This window comes from Anas platyrhynchos, chromosome 2 (genome assembly GCF_047663525.1).
Source record: "Anas platyrhynchos isolate ZD024472 breed Pekin duck chromosome 2, IASCAAS_PekinDuck_T2T, whole genome shotgun sequence".
In the NCBI taxonomy this organism is placed as follows: domain Eukaryota; kingdom Metazoa; phylum Chordata; class Aves; order Anseriformes; family Anatidae; genus Anas; species Anas platyrhynchos.
The window spans coordinates 69,846,709-69,868,581 of record NC_092588.1 but is presented as its reverse complement, the minus strand read 5'-3'; the positions used below and the strand labels follow the sequence as shown (position 1 = coordinate 69,868,581).

General features: G+C 38.5%; 1 protein-coding gene across 13 annotated transcripts in view; it reads left to right on the top strand.

Moving 5' to 3' along the window:
• Nucleotides 1–21,873, top strand: part of FHOD3 (formin homology 2 domain containing 3) — a 382,905-nt gene that overhangs the window by 278,182 nt on the left and 82,850 nt on the right. For 6 of the 13 annotated variants that reach the window (XM_027451788.3, XM_027451784.3, XM_027451783.3 and 3 more), the window contains 3 exons: nucleotides 7,521–7,622; nucleotides 10,090–10,470; nucleotides 13,957–14,082. In XM_027451788.3, coding sequence (XP_027307589.2) covers nucleotides 7,521–7,622; nucleotides 10,090–10,470; nucleotides 13,957–14,082 — 609 coding nt within the window. The remainder of the gene's footprint in view (nucleotides 1–7,520; nucleotides 7,623–10,089; nucleotides 10,471–13,956; nucleotides 14,083–21,873) is intronic. The other 7 variants (XM_021276455.4, XM_021276457.4, XM_072034907.1 and 4 more) reach the window with 3 other exon arrangements.

The following is a 21,873-nucleotide window of genomic DNA, read 5'->3' as shown; positions in this document are numbered from 1 at the left end:
TGTTAATGCAATTATTGTTTTGAATTTTGGAGTAGGGAGGCCATGTTTACTTCTTTCATGTGGTTAGGGTTATGTGAGGCATGAAGTCAAGCAGATTTGAAAGGAGGATGAACAAAAAGGTGAAATTTGTGATCTTGTGCTTTGTAAGAATGTCTTGGAAGCACCTGTAAGAGTGCAATAGAAGAAGAGGCATCAGAAAAGGTTAAGAAAAGTTTTCTTTTACATTCATACCATAAATACTCTGTTCATGTATTGATTAATTTCTGTATCCCATGTACTGGTCCCATTACTGCCTCAGTTTTATACCAGTGGTTTTCATCTGAATTAAATACCTCTGTAGAAATGTCAGGTTTCATAGTAGGGGGTTGCTGTTTACTGTTTGTGGATCTTGCTGGAAAGAAATGTTTTATACTTGTTATACATGCAGAGACCAGTTGACAGCACTGGACTTTGCTGTAGTAGCAATGGTAGGTTTCCCTCGTTTGAATTTGAAAATGTATGGAAAAAAAAAACACTGAGCATTAAGTGATGTGATAGTTGCATGGCAAATGCAGGCACAGCATGCATACTGTGAATGCATGTATGCTTAGTCTTTTTTTTTTTCACTGCATATTTAACTTAGATGAACTACCTGAGGAAATGTAACACGGAACCAGGATTTGAATCCTTGTCTCTGGAGGCCAGTGGTAGTGTCTGATGGACACGTGTCTCAGGTAGTTTACCTCCCCAGTGGGTTTCCAGTATTTGTAAACATGATTCTCTGATGCCAGGAAAGCTTTTTTACACGTGTGATGTGATGGGAGGCAAAAAAGACAACGAATTGGCTTGGTGCCATTTCCAGAACCCTCCCTTTGAAGTAAGGGGCAACAACAGTGACCTTGAGGTGTCAACCAACGTGCAGCTCCAAGCTCTGAAAACACCGTTTCTTCTCTCATTCTGTATATGTTTCAGTATTTATTGCCCCCAAAGTTTCTCTACATCATGATTCTGTTTCTTTACGTCTGCTGCTCATGTAGATGTAAAAACAGCCACGCTGTTGGGTGATCAGACAGCTGGGACTCTTGAACTCTTTGTGCAGCCTTGCCAGTATCTTAAGCAAGACTCTGCTGTCTTGTTCTGCTTTGATGTGTCCTATATAAACTGATGGCAGCAATGAGAAAAGTGTGGTTCATTACCTACGTATTATTTAGGTGTGAAAAGTTCTTACTGATCGTATTTTAGGAACAAGAAAGTAACAGTAACCTAACGATGAAGAGCAGTGTAACATGAAGGCATGGAGAACACATGTACTTTACATTACTTCTGATTTTTTTTCTAACCATTTTTTTTTTTTTATTTAGGGCAGAAATACCAGGATAATTTTCCTTTTGACCTTTGTAATTATGCATTTTAGTTTCCTTTCTGTACAGGAGGCCAAAGTTTGAGGCTTCACAACTAACTTGTTTTCCATACCATTTCATGCACCTTCATCTTCACATAATTGCACCAACCACAACAGCCTATCACATGTAACCGTGGAATGGAATTTGGGTGTTTAATAGGTGGCTTCTTTGTTTTTAATGGAGGAGGAAAGCATTACTGTTTCGTACAAAGTAAGAAATGATGAATTTAAATTATTAGCACTTTCAGCTTTCACATGAAAGATTAGTCGAATCTATTCTGGCAGCTAGCATAGCCGAAAAGAGGAAGCAGCAGAAGTGTACCAAAGCATTTGTTTGTTTTACAAGGACTTTGGAATTTGGCTATGAATTGTGCTGTCTAACCAATGTAAGTGGAATTTTCACTCATAAATTGAGGACAATGGTAAGCAATTGCAAAAGAAAATAAAGTGTCATCCACTGTAACTTATAAAGATCTCTCCTTGATGGAACATTTTTCATTTTCTATTTGTACACCTGTAAGGAGTTCAGAGAAGCAGCTTTCCAAGTCCTATGCAAGAGGTAAAAGAAGGACAGAGGTTTGAAGTGGGGGGGACACTTGAAAGGAAAAATCGTGAGATCAACTGTAGTATTTCATTTAGGATAATATGGCAGAATGGCTAAGGGTCACCTTCCTTCACTGAAAGTGGCCTCTAGTCCTAGTCAGTAGCTGCTCCTCTGAAAAGCAGAGAGAGTTTAAATGGGAGTAATTTAAAGAAGCTAAACTGAAAGCACTTGACTTAATTACAAAGAGAAAGAGAGAAAGAAAATTCCTCATCAGTAATTTACTGCACATAGGGTGATTTTCAGAGAGTGTGGGAATAATGGCCAACAGCTCTACAATTCCCCTGTCCTTTATTTTCGGGGTCACTTCATAACGCGAAGGTCCCTTTCTTCACTGCAGTCCAGTGTTCCCACTTCTGGGGAATTTCAATATAATGCTGTGGGTGGTCTACAAAGGCTCAGACGTGCACTTAGGGCCTTGTCTGATGACCTGAAAAATTAAAAAGGAAATATTTAGTAAGACTTCGGTAAAGATTAAATAAGCTCTACATGAAGGAAGATTTTTTTAATGTGCTATTACCTCATTTATTAAGTTATATGTGCATTATATGTGCAGACTATAAAGTCAATAGTCTAATTATGGCTTTTCCCTGTTGTTCTATATTCAAACATTAGTGGTCAAATTCTTCCACTCTGAATTAAAATGATTTAAAGTATATCTTGCACTTAAAAATTTCTGTCGGTACCAAGCAGAGTAGAATGTATTTTTGTGCTCATGCTTATTTTCTGGCTTCATTTTTGTTGTTGTGGTGGTTTCTTTCTTTTTTTTTTTCTTTTTTTTTTTTTTTCCCTTCAGCACAGCCTTAGCCTTTGATTTTTCTATTAACCATGTTTTTGTTTTTGAAATAATAATAATTTAAAAAAAGTATTTCTGGACTGCAAATGAGAACAACCAGAAGCCTGAGTTTCAAGTTGCAGTCATCAAAACTGTAAAGGGAAGTGTTTTGGGAGAGCCTGGAGAGGACAGAGACTAGATAACCTTGTACACATTGTTCAGGTGTACATGTTGGAGAGGTTGGTTGGAGAGGGCTCAGATCTTGTAAATATTTTTCACAATGGAAGATACTGATTACTATTTTTGTGAGAAAGAAGTATGCGTCAGGATTGCTACGTGTTCATGGGTGTTAGGTAAGATGCCGAGCATCTTATGGGCTTTGCCTTGCCTTCTGATAAACTTGTAGATGAGTCCCTTGACTATCATTTCCTCTCATCAATCTGTGTTCATTAGTGTCATTAGTGTTTATGTCCATATGTAATGCAGAGTGGCTGTTTAAGATCAGAAGGATAAATTTCATTGGTGCTCTTTTCATTATTATTTTTTATTATTTTAAAAAAGGAGAAAGGCTAATCCATTAGTTTTAAAATCTTTGCCTAGATTTCATTTTGATGCCCCAATGGTTCTTTATCCAGAAACTGCACTTTTGTAGTCTTTTTAAGCATACATGTATTTTAAAGCACTATAAATACTTCAAATACATCAACCTTTGGTTGAAACAACCAAGCAACACTGTTTCCTAGTAGCTGTTTGTTAGTTGCTATGGCTGATGTTACAGTTTATAAAGATTTGTAAGATTTAGGACTTCTGTTTGTTTGGTGAGGCTGTCAGCGTGTAGCAGTAATCCATTTAAAGATGAAAATAAACACAGTGATTGTTTTTTAAACTTGTTTTCACTGCTGCAAAGGTTTTGTTTAAATATTTCTAATCTGGTACTATTGTCATGGAACTGAAATAACCCAGCAGTAGTCTTAACATCAGTTGAATATATCAGAACCTTCAGTGTTAAATGAAACCCTTCTTCCCTGCCCCAGGAAAAATATTTGCCTTGTGTTGAACAAGATAAGTTGCTCTGTGCTACTGAAAAATTTGCTGGCTTCTGCAACCTCGTTTAGTTGAAAACCTTCTTATAAATCATTTTTCTTAATTTATGTCAACTATTGCACTGAAACAAAATTTGCATTTGTGTGTGGGAAAGTGTTTTTCCCTGCTATCCATTCTCCATTTCACACAGAAATGAACACACAACCCTGAAGCATCCAGATGACTTCCCAAATCTGTCTGCTGTTCTGTTTGAGCATCCCCCTGTCTGACGTTCTTAGTTTTACAAGAATGTTATCTGTCTGTAGTTAGTGTTTTCCAGTTTCAATAAAGATTCACGTGATTTTTTTTTTAGGATATCTGGTCTCTAACAATACAGACAAGCAACTGCCGTTATTGTTTTTGTTGAAAGAGCAGCAGGCTCGATTCACCAGGTCTTCTGGCTGTGAGCTTGTACACTCTTATTTCCATTGTCCACATTTCCCTTAATCAAACTTGGCTGCCCTAGGTAATAATCAACTGGAGGGGCTGTTACTCTTGTCTGCCTCTTTAGAGTACAGCAAGTCACAGTGTCTGGGAAGTGGGGCTCTCGAGTTTTCACTTCCTCAGATGAAATTATAGATAAACAGCACAGCAGACAGAAGTATTTCCTTTGAGTCACGTTATTAATAGTTGTGACCCGTTATGAAGGAGGACAGAGCCTGAACACTTCCTTCAGCTCCATGCAGGTCATATTACCTCCCAGACGAAGTTCTGCTTCTTCTTGTAGGCAGGAGTGCTTCTCTACCTATGGGCTGAAATGAAAACTGTACATGTCCCCAGCTGGTCTCTCCGTGATCGAGGTTTCCATTTCTTGTAATTAACTTAAAGGTGAAGTTAATTCCCTGTTTATTACTGAGTCTTCAGCACATGCATATATTACACAGCTTACCTGGAAGCAGGGTGTATGTAAAGAGCTATGAGCATAGTTTTTACATACACACACGTTCTGAACAGCTATTTCTACCTTAATCATGCTTTCTAAGGAAATGCTAGTGGTTATGGAAAATATGTTGTTAATAGCCCTGAGAACTAAGATACTGTAGTGGGGTTTTTGAACTCTTAACCTATTGACCTGGGTTTAGTTTGAGCATTTCTGTTGTAATTCTGAAAGCTGCTTGGTTTTCTGGCCTTTTTTTGCAAAAAAATAGCCCTTCCAGAGTAAGGTGCAGTAACTGTTTTGTGAGCGGCAGGTCATACATCCTAATTTTGTAAAGGCTTAATTTAGGGTGTTTTTGTATTTATGATTAAGCTAGTTGAATGGGGATTAGATTTTCCCAATAATGGATTAGAAGGATGCTTTGCAAAGCAGTTAAAAACCCCAAGTACTGTATTTTAATCGATTACTGCTCACCTGTTGTATTTATTGTCTGGTTCCTTAGGCAGTCAAAAACTTCTTACACAGAAGATCAATATTTTGAAAACAAGTGCTTAAACACAGAATTGTAAGTGCCAATTGAGTTCCAAACTTCATCTGTCTCTAGGGAAATAGACTGTAGGGTAAAGGAAGCTTCAGGGCTTCAGGTACCAATTAAATATCCTAATCTGATAAGTACTGATTATAAAATCTTTGAGTGGTGGGGATAGGAACAGCTTTCACTGCTGGTAAATGAATGACTTAATATTAAGACTTCAGACCATGCATTCAGACTTATAAACATAAGATGCAAAAAGAGGATGACAAGATCTCAAGAAAAGTACTCAGCATGTGTCGCTTACCTCATAAGCATTAGTTTTGGGACCAAAGTGGTCCTGAACCATGGGCCATGCCTTTCTGGTTCTGCATTTTTTTCTTCTTGTCTTCTTTTTCCATTCACTGCAAATATAAAACTAATGGTTGCCGGTTCAACCCATATTGTACAAAGTTCCATTGCATCATTGCAAGCTTGTGTCCTTAATATCATTCACTCAGGTGAAAGAATAAAGTTTCAAAGAACAATTTCAAACTTATAGGTTCCATTGTATCTGATGAATATTTCATTTATGATTTGGAGCATTTGGAGACAATCGAGGAAGGTGAGGAATTTGACATCATCAATCTGGAAACCTGGTGGGAGCTTAAAATACAGAAGTAAATGGGGCAACTCTTGCTCATGTTAACAATAGCCGTCCTCTCAGCCTTATAGGATGCATTGTGTTCTTATCACAGAACTGTGATCTCACAGAGCTTCATGAGTTACTTTCCAAATGTGGTTGCTCTAGAGCTGGCAGATGCAGCTGTTTGCTCTTCACAGGAGATAATAGCAAAGCCAGTATTGATCTGCTCACTAGAAAGGAGAAGGGATTATATATATATATATATTTTCATTTTTCTTTTAATACTTATATATATGTGTGTGGAAGTCAAGAGGTATCTCTTTAGGGGAGGCGTGTGTTTGAGGAGAGGACAAGGAGATGGAGAGATGACCTGCTGCAACTAACATGGTTTTGTCACTACGATACCTTAGGAATGTCTAAAAGCGTGTTCCTTATAGATGTTTGGAAAAAGTTCCAAGTGCTGCCATTTTTCTGATTATTATAAGGCTAACTCCATACAAATGCAACCAAATTTGGATTGACTCTCTGCATTATCATGATGAGTTCACGATCTCACAATGTGAATATTCATTGTTCTTATGACACGGCACCGTATTAATTCTAAATGAAAAAAAAATGGACAAATCACCCCTTCAGAACTAGAGTAAAGAAAACCAGCTTTCAGAAAATTGCAAGAAATATATAAGTATCTTACAAACTTTATTACTGTTCATACACAGTATTTTTTTGCATGGAACATAACCTAATGGTATTTATCATTAAATCAAGGAGAACTGGATAAATTGCAAATGCAGGAGAAGTCCAAAGAGAGAATATTTTCTAAATTTTCAATGAGTCAGTTGGTTTGGGGAGGAATAGGTATAATGAGAGGGAGAGGAGGCAGAAAATGCAGCCTTTTTGTTTTGTTTAATACAGTTTTATTTTTACTTATGTGGTTTGTAGGATATGGAAGCTTTATGCGTGACTTAAAATTCTTCTCTGCCAGACTGACTGCTGAACCAAAGCCTGCTTCAGCTATACTAATGATTCTTTACTGAAATAATTCATGTACTGGCATCCAATAACTGAAATATTGCTGTTTGCAAATAGCCCCAAACCGATTTGGTCTCTGTTATTTCTAGCTTAATGGTTCACCCTGCTCTGTTTTCTAGTTGAGCTATTGGCTGCTTAACTGGAATGTTTTATTTGTGTTAATTTAATAAGTATGATGTCCAGTGCCAGCTGCCCAATGCCAACACAGTTTGCACTGTCCTTTAAGCCAGATACGGTTTAATGACAAATGGGTTGAACACTGCTATTTTCATGAGTGTTTTCCATTAATGCCTGTGTAGGTAGCAAATGGAAAGCCAAGCTCAAGAAAAAAAACCATACATGCATATATATATATATATGCATCTTTGTGGACTCGAAAATTAATAAGATAAAACAAATGGGGGAGAGGATAAAATGATTGTATTGATAACTACTCTTACACCAACACGTACTTTGCAGGAATTTTTAGGTGGCTGTCCCCAGTTTTCCCTCTCGGTGTTGTCTTTCCATTTCTAACCTCATTGCATTTCTCTTTCTGCGGACTCATGTCATTTTCTCTTCCACCTTCTCTCTTTCCATCCTACTGCATGCCTCTTTCCTTGGTGTGACCTCAGAGAGGAGGAGGAGTGTGAAGAAGAGGACGAAGAACAGCCAGTCACAGAGCCCAATACTGAGGATGAGGGGGAGGAAGAGGCCAGTAGGCAGGTCAAAGCCAGGTATCAGCATTCAGCATTGTCCACGCACATTTCCTCACTCTGGCATTAACTCACCACCCCATGTGCATCAGCATATACCTTGTCACTCACATTCCCATCTCTCCTTTTAAAGCCACCCCAAGGAAGTCCTTCCTCATCCAAAATCGTTGTTGCTGTGTGCGCTAATGGAAACGTGTTTAGTTGTGTAACTCAAGACACTAAGAACTGTTTGCACTCCCTTACTTTGGTACCAAGTGAGGAACAGTCACAAATCCTAAAAAGATTTAGCAGACAGCATAGTTTCTAACCATGGCTTAGGTTTATCTTTTAGTTAGGGTGATGCTGAAACATTGCTGTGCATTGCTGAGTTAGGATATTGCTTGGTTGCTTAGGTTTTCATCCCTTTTTCCATAATATAGCCTTATTAGCAGTATCTGTCAATATGAAGAAGATTGACTTTTTTAATGTTGCCTATGCTTTATATCAGTGTTGTTTATGTTTTTTAATAGGAAAGAACTACTTAGAGGCAAAGCTGAAGAGTGTATGTCATTTTATACATACTTGCCCGTCTGTGTATATATGGGTATAAACAAACCACCTATCAAAACAGTATTCTCATGTAAAATTTTCCACTTATTCTGAGGTATATATGGATTTGGCATCTGGCAACTTTATCCTAATAAACTGGAAGAATGAAAATATGTTCTTTCTTCCAGACAGCCATTTGATTTAGGTTAAATTGTTTGGCTTTGCAACTCAGCAAATGAGATTGGACTTTTTTTATTTTTTTTTAAATAAACCACATTCATGCAGACACTATACAGCACAGAAGGAAGAAAGGAAACTGTTTAATGTGCAAATTCCAAAGAAAATACTGTACTGTTGTTATTAATATCTTCCAGTCTGCAAATCTAGCCAATGGCTGCCTGAAATTTCAAAATTAAGTGATAATTTCCTCAATTCCTATTCTTAACAGTCAAAGCTAAGACACAAGTTATTAGTAAATCACATGAAAATACTAAAATACTGTGAAAAAATGTAGAGTGCAGGAGCCATGTATAGGGTGTAATGTGCTGATAGGGCATGCTTGTTTTGAAATACCTCACTTGGAGGTAACAGGGTGATATTCCCATGACTTCTCTAAATGCTTTCTTTCACCATCACCGTAGCATAACAAAAATTACCTTTACCCTGGCCATTTGTTTTAAATCCTGTCAGGAAGGGTAGGAATAGCCTGGTTTCAGGGATTCCTGTCATGCACGGCTGTTGAAATAGATGGAGGTTTCCAGATTCCCACTGTGTTTCAGTTGTGAGGGCAATTAACTGGTATATACCCAATGATTAATTTCATAATATCCTAACATATATAACCTATATTATATTGTTGTTGCATAGTCTTTGCCAAACCCATACTCCTCAGATAAGGTCCATGCCTTGTATGCACGGAGGTGGTCTCAGAAGAAGGAAGTCTTCCTCCTGCTGAGTGATCCAGCCCAAAGCCCGTGCACAGTGTTTGTGCTGGAGGTACTAGTGAAAACAGATATCCAGGAGTGCAGATCCCATGGCTTTTCACCTGCTTTGCTGCTTCTGTTGCTCACCAACACCTACCTTCACCAAAGTAAAGCAGATGTGTTTTCTGTTGCACGCGGTTGCAAATCTCTAACACTGAGTCTGAATGGGATGCTGACACTTAGATAAATTTACTGCCTTTGCTCCTAGATAACTGATGTGGTAAGGCATTGCTTTTAAAATCATTCTAAACCTTAATTTCGACAAAACAATGCTCATTTGATGTGGTGGTTGTTTGTTTGTTTTTTTTGCTTTTTGTTGTTCTTGTATTTTTCATCTTTGATGAATAAAGTGGTTTTGTGTTTTTAGTTAAAAAATATTGGTTCACTGAGGAGGATGATAATCAGATACCTGGCCTTCAAGAGGCAGTCATGCAGATTGTATTTTGAAGTATTTAACTCGGTGTAACATATCATCTGATGTGTTGAGACTGCTTTGTGCTGCTCTGACAATGTTTACAACCTATCTTGAAATACTTGAAAATTGTTCAGAATGTGGTTGTGAAAAGGTTTATGAAAATTTATGAAGTACCTTCCTTTAAGCTGAGTTGCTTCCACATCTCAGTATTTCCAGCCCCCAGAAGAATCCCTCTATGATACAAAAATGCATCTCCTTACTTCTGAGAAAAATAATCATTGTCTACCATTGGGAAGGTTTCTTTTTTCCTGACTCTCCTAGACTTTTTTTTTTTTGTATGATCCATTGATCTGTCTTTCCTCTTCCCTTCCCTTCCCTTCCCTTCCCTTCCCTTCCCTTCCCTTCCCTTCCCTTCCCTTCCCTTCCCTTCCCTTCCCTTCCCTTCCCTTCCCTTCCCTTCCCTTCCCTTCCCTTCCCTTCCCTTCCCTTCCCTTCCCTTCCCTTCCCTTCCCTTCCCTTCCCTTCCCTTCCCTTCCCTTCCCACAATGTTTTCCTCCTGCAGTGAGTTCCCAGGTGCACAGGAGGCTATGAAGGAAAACCTTTCACAGTGGTGTGATTCTTCAGCCATCTCCAGTGCCATTTCTCAAGCTGAGAAGTCTCTCCCCTGCTCTAGAGCAAAGAGCTCTTCTAGCAGCTCCTCTTCTGTGCCTGATTCATCTGTCTCTCATCATAATTCTGTTCTTTCATCGCCATCTTCACCTGCGGCAGCTTTGCTAAACTCTTCCCAGAATTCATCATCATCATCCATTACTCCAAAGGCATCTCCAACGGTAGAGAAATTACCTTATGTACCACATACTCCTTTTCACCTCTTCTCATATGACTTTGAAGAGTCTCCAGCATCTGTGAAAGAAAAGGAAGCAGAGGTGATGAGGGAAAACAGGTAGATTTTATACAGCTGATACGAATTTTTAGATAAATGAATGATGCCTTTCAAGAGTTTTATAGTGGTAATAATGTGCTCTGCGTGTTGTATTATTTCCAGAACATACTGTATTAGTTTTAGTCATGTAAGCCTGTGTTTTGGTTTGATTGATATTCTCCCCTTCCCTTTGTTGCCTTCATTTCATCTAACTCCTCTTCAAGGTTTATAGTTGGTAAGTATCCTGGCCTCCTTTATGCAGCAGTAGATATATAACGTGATTTGGTAGATCACACAAAGCAGCATCATTTTGCTCTCATTTACAACAGTGTAATATGTAGGCATGATTTCGTGAAAATTAATGGAGCTCTTCTGATGTAAAACTGAGAGAGATCAGATCAGTGCTTGGAATTCAGGGATGAAATCCTGGCTTCAAAGACTGAACTGCCAAATCCTGAATTTGTTGCTAGATTACACAGCATATCCCTGCCATGTGCAATTTCAACTAGTGCTTGTAATAAGAGAGGTAGATTAAACCCTATAAAGAGAATATAGCACTCAGTTTTCCCTCCACAACATCTGGTCATGTTCAGTTGCTCATACATTTCTCATAGTTTTTACTTTTAAATTTGATTTTTTCTCCATTCTACCCATTTAAAAACAACCACTAAAAAGTTTTTTTGTCTCAGCCTGTTTCCAATAAAACAGAATGACAAAAGGTAGCACTGAAAGCAATGTTAAAGAATCACCTTCAAAAGAAGTTAACAGTTTTTAGCTGTTTTTTTTCCAAATGATCAGTGCTCCTGAATTACATGCTGAAAATGTACATATATATTGTGAGCATATGTATTCCTTCCTTTTTCCAGCAATCCTTCTGAATTTCTGCTTCTGAACAAATATTTTGAATCCTTTGTTCCTTTTATTTTTTTATCTTTGCTTTCTAATACATGGGTGTTTAAGTTGCTTTTTCATTTTGATGAAAAGCTTTAAAACCATGTAGCTACTGACAGGTACCTTAGTTCCCATATCTTTCCTAAATTGCAAAATGAACACTGGGATTCCTCTGAGTTTTCATATCCCTGCATACGTGCATTTTCCCTCAGGCCTCTCGCACTCATTTATTGGTGTCTTATTGCTTCTGCCTTTGGGGTTATACTTTTTAGAGAGGATATGTAACTTAATTTCTAAATACTTCCTGCTCCTGCAAGTTTAGTATTCCTGCTGGTATTTTTTGCCTCATCATCCTTGTGCTTCTCATTTTCACATAGGATAAAGGGGTGGTGTGGGGGAGGATTGTATTCTGGTTATTTGGAGAAAATGAAGAGCAAAGCTTGCCTAACTTGGGCAGCAATGTGTTTATAGAAGAGGTAGATATCTGAATATCTGGGGTTTCTTCGGAGTGGAGGCTCCTGGGACAAGGCCATTGCAGTCTGTGGCGGTGTATGAAACAAGAAGGGAAACTGAAAGTAATAGCCACCAGTGGAAGAAAGATAGAAAGAGAAACACCATGAATAGGACACAGGCTTATGATACTGTTCCAGCTTATGTTCCAGATACCGTCTCCCTCTAAATTTGTTACAGAGGGATGCTATGTGCAGGCCAGTCCATCTAGCATAATTTTGTTTAAACTTGTAGCCCAGAGCTCATGGAAAGTGTGTTCTCTCCATTTTAATTAGAGTTGTCATTGGACTAATTGAAATTCCTTGATCTGAAAAAGGATTCTGCACTATGTCAGCTATTTCAAAGGGCAGAGGAGAAGAAAAGTAAGTGTAATAATAAGGTCTGCTATCAGTTGATTGGAATTGAAATGGAGCATCCTGTTAGTGTTAGGAACATAGACTCAGAGCAACTGAGTTTTGCTTTCTCGCTCAGTGTGGGCCCAGGCAGGATGTTTTGTGAGCTGAGGGTGCTGGAAAGGAGACCTGGGCTAGGTCTGTGCCATCGGGGGGGGCACGTCCTGCCCAGCTACACAGCTCTCCACTAGGACTGCTTTTCTAGTTCATTTTCTTCTAGGGCGGGAATGCCATGAAGTCAGTTATTTCCCATTCAGCAAAATTCCTTTTCTAGCTCACAAATATGCATGATAGCATTTTTTTCCCCAAAATGAATCCTCAGTTCTTGGGCAGTCAGCATGGTGTCTGGAAGTTGTATTATAAAACATAAAACTGGACTGTGGCAAAAAGGGAGCATAATCCCTTCCATTATAACTTTATTTTGATTTTAGCATGGGCCTTGGCAATCAGCAATACTATTGTACCCTAAGGAATGAAGCTTGAAACTTTGAAATTTTGCATGGCTAGATGAGGGCGTTAAATGGAGCTGAAGGAAAGCAACCAGTATTTTCAAATAAAATTGCTGAGTGAGGAGAAATTACTTAGTGCTGATGTGCATGGAAGAAGAAGCAGCCCAGGAAGGATAAGGTAAAAGAGGATGTATATTGCATTAGGAATTATAATAAAGAAAATGATGTTGCCCTTTTTCCTGAACTGAATTTCAGTTTTGAGTTGGCCTTGTGAAATACTTCACCTACAGTGCATCAGATTCTTTTTAAGAGGGAAAATGGTAACTTTTGTGAAAAGAAATGTTATAATTTTTCCAAATCAGGAATCTCTACATCTCCTGGATATGCTATTTAAATACAGTGGTTAAAGGGAACATAAAAGCAGCACAACAATCGCCCTTTCTGCTCAGCACAGGAGCCAGGATGAAAGCACTGGTACAAGGGACTCTGGGGAGGTGGCCACTCCAAGAGCCCTGGAAGCAATTTGTCTTTGATCAGCAAGCTCACATTGAAGCCAAGCATTTTTGTGTTGGTGTTTAGTTGGGTTTGGTTTGGTTTTACGTAGAGGGGATGGCTGATAGAAATTCTTAAAGCCATGCTTCCAGAGACATGTCATGTTAACCATGGTGATGACTTTTTACAGGCATCGTAAGAAATGGCACACGAGCTATGACTTATGCTGGGGGAGGGGAAAGAAAATACTGCTTGCTTTAATTGGGGAGGTTGTGGATGCTTTTCATTTATAAAGCAAACATTTGCAAATTATGTATGTCCGTGTTCAGATCGTGCCTTAAGAATGCTGCTGTTTGCCTTAATTTCCCTAGGAAATACTACTGCTGACATGGACTGCTGGGTCCCTTTTCTAATGGCAGGGTATCAGCTCCCAAAACAGCTAATAAATTTGAGTAACTAAGCAGTAATTTAAGTATTTCTGCTCAGAGTTGTCACTTTAGAGGACCATTCTGATCTCTCATTATTTTCCATAACAACAGTTCAGTCTTTGAATTAAGTATTTCCATGACATGGTTTATATTAAAGTGAAATGATAGGCTGCATATTTTGAAGCTGGGGTTAAAGCAATATTTTCAAAAGGTGGATATTTGAGAAAGTCTGGGGTATGGTATCATTACCACCCCCTAAACAAGAGGATCAACTGTTACATGTCTGCTCGCTGACGGATTCTTTCTGTCTCTCCCTTTCCCCTACTTTCCTTCTCACTTCTTCAGATACAATAGCTACGGCAGCAACTCTTACTCTTCACCGCGACCTTACTCTGGTCTGAGTGCCCCTACAACACCCACTTCTCGTTATGGGACAACTCTCTCGCCGCCTCAAGAGACCAAGTCTGACAGGTTTGTACTTTAACCACCATTTTACTACAGTTACGTTATATAGAGGACAAAGGAGATAAGTATAAGCTGTCCTGTAGGGTTATTTGAAATAGCCGTATCTTTTCTAATACTGGAAAGAGAATGTACAAAACGCTCAACACAGTCATTTCCCACTCATTCTCAAGTCATTTGCTCAGTTACTGTTAAAGGCTGGATATATTTTCATCCCAATTCTGCTTCTTCCACTCAAATGGATAAAACAGAGTTGTCTCATGTATGCTGTTCTAAGTACCAAAAAAGATAATTAAAGCACATTTTATTTGTTTACATGTTTTAAATTCAATTCAGACAGATCTATTTTCACTTTTATCAGCTTAAATCAAGTATAAAAACACAGAAATATGCTTAGCTCAGAATTCCCTAGGCCTTAATTTTGTCCTTCCTTGATGAACATGCATGACCAACATCATTGTATTTCATTGGGGCAAAAAGTTTATTGCTGTCAGTAAAGGAAACTCATATTAACCTACTGGTTCTCCTCTCACTTATTAAAAAATTACTAAAAGCCACCAGAAAAAGAAAAAAAAACTATTTTGAACAATCAAAATACTGTTTTGAGTTATGTAATGTGCTCTGGGAAGAAAAAAGATGGGAAAATGTTATGGACATATGAAAAAGATAATCTTTCTGGCACGAGATTTGGACCACCAGAAATTAACTGACTGTTACAAGCTGAAAGTAAGTGACAACTTCAAAGGATATCATGCTGAGATTAAGAAGGAAAGGTAGAAGTTTTTAATTATACATGCTGTCAGGATAATCTACTAATTTCCAGTTAGGCCAGATGGGCTTCAAATTGTTGCCAAATTGCCCTCTAGTTCATAAAAATCCCATCTCCCACCCCTGTGTTTGAACTGAGGGCTGTTTTTTCAAGATCCTTTGTCTATATTCTAATTCATTTTTATTAATGACTTTTGAATATTTATATATATGTATAGGAATACATTATATATATGCTTGTGCATATGTATATGTGTTTGAACCTACCTATTGCCTCACATCCTTATGAATCTACTATTCAGAATGGTTCAAGTTAGGCTCTTCTAGCATGTATGTATTTCTACCCATGAGGTATTGATTTAATCCTTTCTTCAAGTGAGTAATTGCATTAAGTTTATCTCTGGAGAAAGGCATTGTTTTTCATTTGTTCATCTTCCACAAATAACTTGCCTTGATTTGTCTTTCCTTATCTGAATTAAATTATTGCCAAGTGAAACCATAAGAAAAAACTCCATATCAGCATTTTTACCCACTTTTACCCTGGCAAAAGAGATTCAAGATAAGCAAGAATTAAAGGTATCCCACTGCTTCTGAATGTCAAGCTTTCTACACCCCTGCCATAGTACAGCTTCTGGTTGCTACTGCAGAAAAGAAACCCAAAAGTGGTCAAATACCGAGATGGCTAAAGATAGTTGGGCTGGTCCTGCAAGAGGCTGATCATCCTGGCCCCAATCCAGTAAAGGAAGCGAGCTTTCGTTTCAGCATGCGCATAAGTGCGTTGGTGGCTTGGAGCCAAAATGCCTTGGCCCCACAGGATGAAGCTGTAAAATTCACAGATTCATAGATAGTCGGGCCAGAGGGGAGCTGTGTGATCATCTGTTCCAACCTGTAATGTGTCTCACAGAAGCTAAATGAAGGCACCCCATACCTTCATTGGTTTTAAAGTGACAGTGGGTAACTCCTGGAAAGCATTCCAGTATTTATCATCGCTGCTAGGAACATATTTCATGTTTTGGAGGCGATCTTGTCTAGCAGCATCTTACAGCCATTGCACTTTGTTCTGCTTCTCACCAAAGCTGGCAAACACTGTGCCTGCAACAAATCTCTTTTACACGTTGCTGGAGTTGCATCTCTGTCTTTCCTTCAGGTTACATTTAACAACTTTCCAGCTCACCTGATAAAATCTCTTGTTTAAATTTGTAACTTGCTATTCATGGTAGTTGATCTCATCAGTCTTTCCACATTCTTATATTTGAGGGCCTGACACATTTTGTTTATGACTCCCTGAGAAGTGTGAAAAATGCCTTTATGCCACAGCTGCATGTTGCCGGCAGAATGGTTCCCTGTTTTTTTTTCTTGAACAATAATGAAATCAGCAGGTTTGGATGCCATTTTGCATCAAGTTATATTATTTTTGGGTGTGCTGCCAATCCAGATGTAGAGTTCAGCAGGCTTTAATGACAGGACCATTTTGAAAGGCAGAAATCTGCTTCTATTTCATTGTTCTGAAGCATAGGAGTTGCAGAAATAGCCACGTAGAGATCCAGGGGTAGCATTTGCTCATCAGAGAGTAAGCTGTATAGTGCATAATGAAATGGTCATCGTTAATTAGTAAGTGGAAAATGTTGTGAAAGCTTTCACAGCTTTCTACCAACATGTTTGCTTTAGATTGTGTAAAAACTATTTTCTACCTTCTGGTGGCAAAAATCTACATGGATTCAAACAAACAAACAAACAAAAGGTTAAAGATGGGTTGTAAGGTGGGGAGAGAGGAAGACTTGATAAGAAGCAGATGCATCTCTATGGTTAGCTCCAAGGTGAGTTTTCTGCTTTCAGCTTAGGATTGCTTCTATCCAAGGACTCTGCAGAAGGATCCCTGTCTTTTATCATGTAGGGAAGAGCTTCAGAGGCAGTTCCTGGTACTGTTTATCTGACCTTCGAAAAGGAGGAGGAAGGAAGAGGCAGCGTTTAGAGCAGTGCCCCGCAGAATGATTCATGTGCCATTCAGTTGTCCTGACAGGCCTTTCAAAACCTTGGCTGGGTTTTGCTTATGTTAACAAGAGCTACAACCTATGTGGAAAGAAGCAGCGTGGTTGACATTATGACATTCATTCTTTTAAAACCCTCTTTGGCTAAGATCAGTACGGAATCAAGAAGAGCAGTATGGTTCAGTGCAAAAGCAACTAGATTTTGTTCTTTGAAATACACATAGTGTATATATTTTTGATTGTACAGTAGAAGAAAAGGCTTACTTGACTGTTTCTCGGTTTCTAAATTCAGCTGCAGCCTTTTGCCAATTTCTTGCAATACTGTTCTTCTCTCTCATTTCTCTGGATCCCCTGTGGAGAGCCATGTTTCTGAAGTGCATATTGCAGCCATGGGAATCCTGCTGAAGGAGGGCAAATTGCAGGGCACTTTCAGCCCAGCCCTTTATTAAGAAAGAAGAAGGGGTTATTGGTTCTCTCGTATCTCTCTGCTTGTGAAAGTTGCTTCTAATGCATACGAGTACAACCCAGTCCTCCTGTTTCTAACTGCCAGACTGCTTTGCTCCATAAATATCCTGCTCCCAGTTTTCATGACTTAAATCACCAGCTAACTCTCTCCCCAATTCCCAAAGGAAGAAAAAAGTATCAATCTCAATTTCATAGCCTCATAAATTTTGCTAACAAAGGGGAATAGCCAGACGTTGCTGGAGCACACCAGGGAGAAAAACATTTTTCTGTACCTCCAAGTTTCCTTCTTGTCTGGGGGAAGAAGGTGTTTGTTGCAAGACTCTTTTGTATTTCGCTGCCTTGTGCTCACATCTAGGATATTTGTTTAGCTAAAGATTGCCTTCTCAGACTCTGAATCTAATATGGTCACTGAAACTGAAAACTTGCAGCATCAATCTACAAATCTCTGATTTAGGATAAAAACTGGGATAACAAACTCTGTGTTTGCAAAGCTTTATAACTCCTCTTACTGTGTTTCTGGTGTTGAAGTGTATGCATTATTGACCGTGGCTATAGTTAGAAGAGACCTTGGAGGTGTCTAACTTCTGTGGCAGAAGCACCTAGCTTGGGAATCAGCTTTGATTCATTCTGTTGCCAGAAAAATATCTTCTGTTCCCTGCTGTTGTGTTTGCCAAGGTAGGTTTCATCTGATGCATTTGCCAGGAGACAGATCCCACTGGGCTTGGTAGCCACATAGTTGTGCAATTAGCCAAGCTTGAAAAAGCCTCATTCTCAGGAGCTCATAGTCCTCATTTTCTTGTCTTTATCTGTTCAATCAAATGCCAGAAAGTTTGGCTTGGAGTCGGGATCCTCTTGGCCAGTCAGTGTGAATTTAGTCTCCACCTCTGGCTGGTCCCTCTAATGTTCCTCCGAATCTCCAAGCTTGGTAAGGACCTGTTAGGACATTTGCAAATTATTCCAGTTTGATACGCTCTCCAGCTTTTCCAGACCATTTGAAAACAGACTAAAGAAAGAAGAAATTTGTCACATACCTTAAACTTCCCTCTGTATTACTTTCTTTATGATCTACAGCAATAGGTTATCTTCTACTTTTTTGATAAACCTTGAATTTTGATTGTTCGACTCAATGTTCTTAATATGTCTTTTAGAGGTAGTGTACCTTCCAGTTTATCCTTAAAGCATTTATTTCTACAACAGGTGGACACAGACACTGTGCTTAGCATGACTGGATTGTAGATCAATTTTCTCCGCTGATCTTAAGGATATTTTAAATACCATACTGGAAGCCTAAGCAAGAATTTCAGCTGAAGTCTATAAATACTTTTCCTTTGAATGTTGTTTCCTCTCCAGATGCCCGAAAGAGTGATTTTCTGGTAATCTGGTGCTTTTACAAATTTGCATCTCCTTTAAAAAATAAATAAATAAAAATAAAAAAGAGTTTGAGAATGCTAAGAGCAACTTTTCATTTAATTATTTTTTTTTTACTGAAATTAAATTTTCCTGTAACTGACTTCACCAAGGAGGTGCTGCTGGATGAAGTTTCTTGGCAGGGTCTCACCTTTTGTTTTTTTTTGTTTGTTCGTTTGTTTTTTTGATTAGCCATCTATTGCTAACTAAACTGCACTCTGGAGTTATCTTATTCCAGCTGTCAAGCACTGAAGAAAAGCAAGAAACCTGTGAAACTAAGCCCACTATGCAGTCTACAAAGCTGCTGCTCTCCCAGGAAGAGTTCCCCTTTCCTTGGCTTTCTTTTCTTTCTGCTTCTACCATCTACTGTGTCAGACCAGTGGCTGTGGCTATTTTTTCTTGTGGTAAATGCCAAGCCCATCTTTCACTCTGAATAGCATAATGAGGAAGGGATAGCTTGGTACTTGATAATAGTGGCCCAGAGCAAAAGCCTCAAGTTTATTGCTGAGATTTTTACTAGGAAAAGCGACCTTGGGAATTACTGGATGATTTACAATTTGGGAAGCAGCAGTGGCTTACACTGGCCGGGTTGCTCATTGAACTACTGCGTAAGCAGTATTTTTGATTGCAGCTTTGGATGCTTCATCGTATGGCAACAGCATAGGTTTATACAGAAAGCATGAGACAGTTTGCAGCTTCAGACTAAAATGTGAGTATTATTGACTGAACACACAGCACGTGTGGGGGGCATTGTCACCCACAGGTACCTTCAGTGCTGATATTTAGGGGACATGGATGCTAGCCTCTACCTTAGCCTACCTAAGGGAGGTCTCTGCAAGCCACGTCCAGGTGATTTGTGACTCGAAGAAGGCTCAGAAGCTGCAGGTTGGCCCCTGTGTCAGACAAAGACAGAAGCACAAATTAAAAACTGTAAATGTCAGTCTGCTCATAGTGCATGTCTCTAAAGTCCTGGTCCATTGCCCTGGCTCTGTGCAGCTATGCCCTGTTATAGCTGCATTTTATGGAGCCTTTCAGGGCATTTTAAAGTCCAGTGTTAATCAGTTCTTCTCTTGGTCATTCTCAAGTTTCTTCCTCAAAGGAAGCCGTAGTCAGTATTTTTTTCTCTCAAATTTTTGTTTATTTTTGAGAGAAGTAACATAAAGATTCCTCAAGTAATGTTTAGTCTGTTTGCAAAATCCTATATCAACACACTTTTGAATTTGCCCTGTCATATAGAGAGACATAACACAAGGAGAGTTTCTTTAACTGTGAAAACCAATATGGCTCTTGGCAGCTTTGCCTTCTTTTTTGTCTCTTTGTAAGCTGGAAAGCGGATTTATTTGGTTAAAGCCGAGAGGCATTTAGAGTTACTTGAGGCCTGTCTTAGACTGGGAGCTGCCGACTGTTCCCTTTTTGAAACCTTCCCATGACTGCTGGAGCAGGAGCACATTGGGAAAAAAATGAGTAATTAGTGCTTGCTTATTGAGATTATTAATGATTCTGACCCTTGTTATATTTAGGAAAATTCTGAATATTAACTTCATGACCTAAAGGGATTTCATCTCATATATCAACTGTTCTTTTATTTTAGCTCCTAAAATAAGCTTTTGTATTTTGTGTTCTTGCTGTAGATATCCACTTCCATTTAGCAAATTTTAAAAATTCAACTCAGTGAGGAAAGTGCAGCCACAAAAGAAGATCTTTCCAAATCTAATGAAGAACATTTGAAGCTGATAAATGAAAATTTCATGTTACAAAGTGGCTTAGAATAAGACAGATATACTTTCTCTGTTTTTTAACAAGATTATAACAATTCAGGTCCCTTATTCACTCTTGCAGCGTATTGTTGGGTAACTGTCAGATATCTTGTCTCACAGAGCTTTTTATTATCATGACTACTATTTCATTGTGTCAAATGCAGTAGGTCAGGTGAGCTGAATTTTTCTTCAAAAGTGTTTTGGCCTACATACAATGTTTTTATTTTGTATCCTCAGCCCTGTTATATTTTTCTCACCTCTTTCTTTCTTTCTTTCTTTCTTTCTTTCTTTCTTTCTTTCTTTCTTTGCTCTTTCCTGTCTCCTTCCAAGGTCATAATGGTATGGTACAGACCTATAATCACAAATCCCTAGACTTGGACATATTCTTGCTGTGTGTTTTCTTTCTGGAATGAGAATGTAATAGCTTATCTTGTTTAGCTTTTGCTGATTTTAACAGCAGGCAGAACAAAGCTTTTCTTGGTATTTTTATATTAACAGTCCATTCTTAATAGCCTTGTGTTCTCTTTGAGACTAAAAATAGTTGTCAGAGCAAGGATCCTTCTGGATTATGTTTTTGGAATTGAACAAATGTTTGATATTACCATTCCGTAACATAAGACACCAACATTAAAATGCTGGCATATATTAGCTATAACCCAGTTTTGTGAGTGATTACTGTTATGCTTTCATTGAGCATTCACATATTCTTTTCTTTTAAAATCTCTTACCACATTCAGTGCCAGATTCTTATTTTCTTTTTTTTAATTTATTTTTTTTCTTACATACCCATTTTTAAAATGCAGCCTAAAGCAGTGTGACTTGAGCATTCCTGAGGCCCAGAGGTCTCATCACCCTTTAGAAAGCATCAGACCACCAAAATTATCTAAAGGCTTAGCCAAGCATTCTTGCCAGCTGGTTTGGCCAATCTCACTTCCATTTGCAACTCAACCATGAGTTCAGTGAAAGAGAACATTTACTTTAAGCATTATTGCACAGAGAGAGAGAGAAAAAAAAAAAAAAAAAAAAAAAAAAAGTTTTACAGACCAACCAGACATAGAAAAATCTGTTTCTAAATTGTTTAGAGTGTTTGAGAAGTACATCTTGCCTTCCCTTCTGGCTGTTAAACACCTGTGTACAACCTGAAAGTAACACCTGTTTTCTCCAGTTTTAGTTATGTAGAAAAAGAAGGATAGAACATATTAAATCCTAAAATCTGTTCATTTGCAGTTGCAGTTTACATTAAAATATATCTGAATACCAATTTGGTTACAGTGTTTGATAGCAGCAGCGAAGCTGTGAGCTTACTAAAATAAGGCAAATCTTAGCATTTGATGTGAGGTGTGGTCTTCAAGAAGGGGAAAGGGGTCCAGTTGAGTGGGCTGGGCAGGATCTGACCACAAAGCAAGCACTAACCC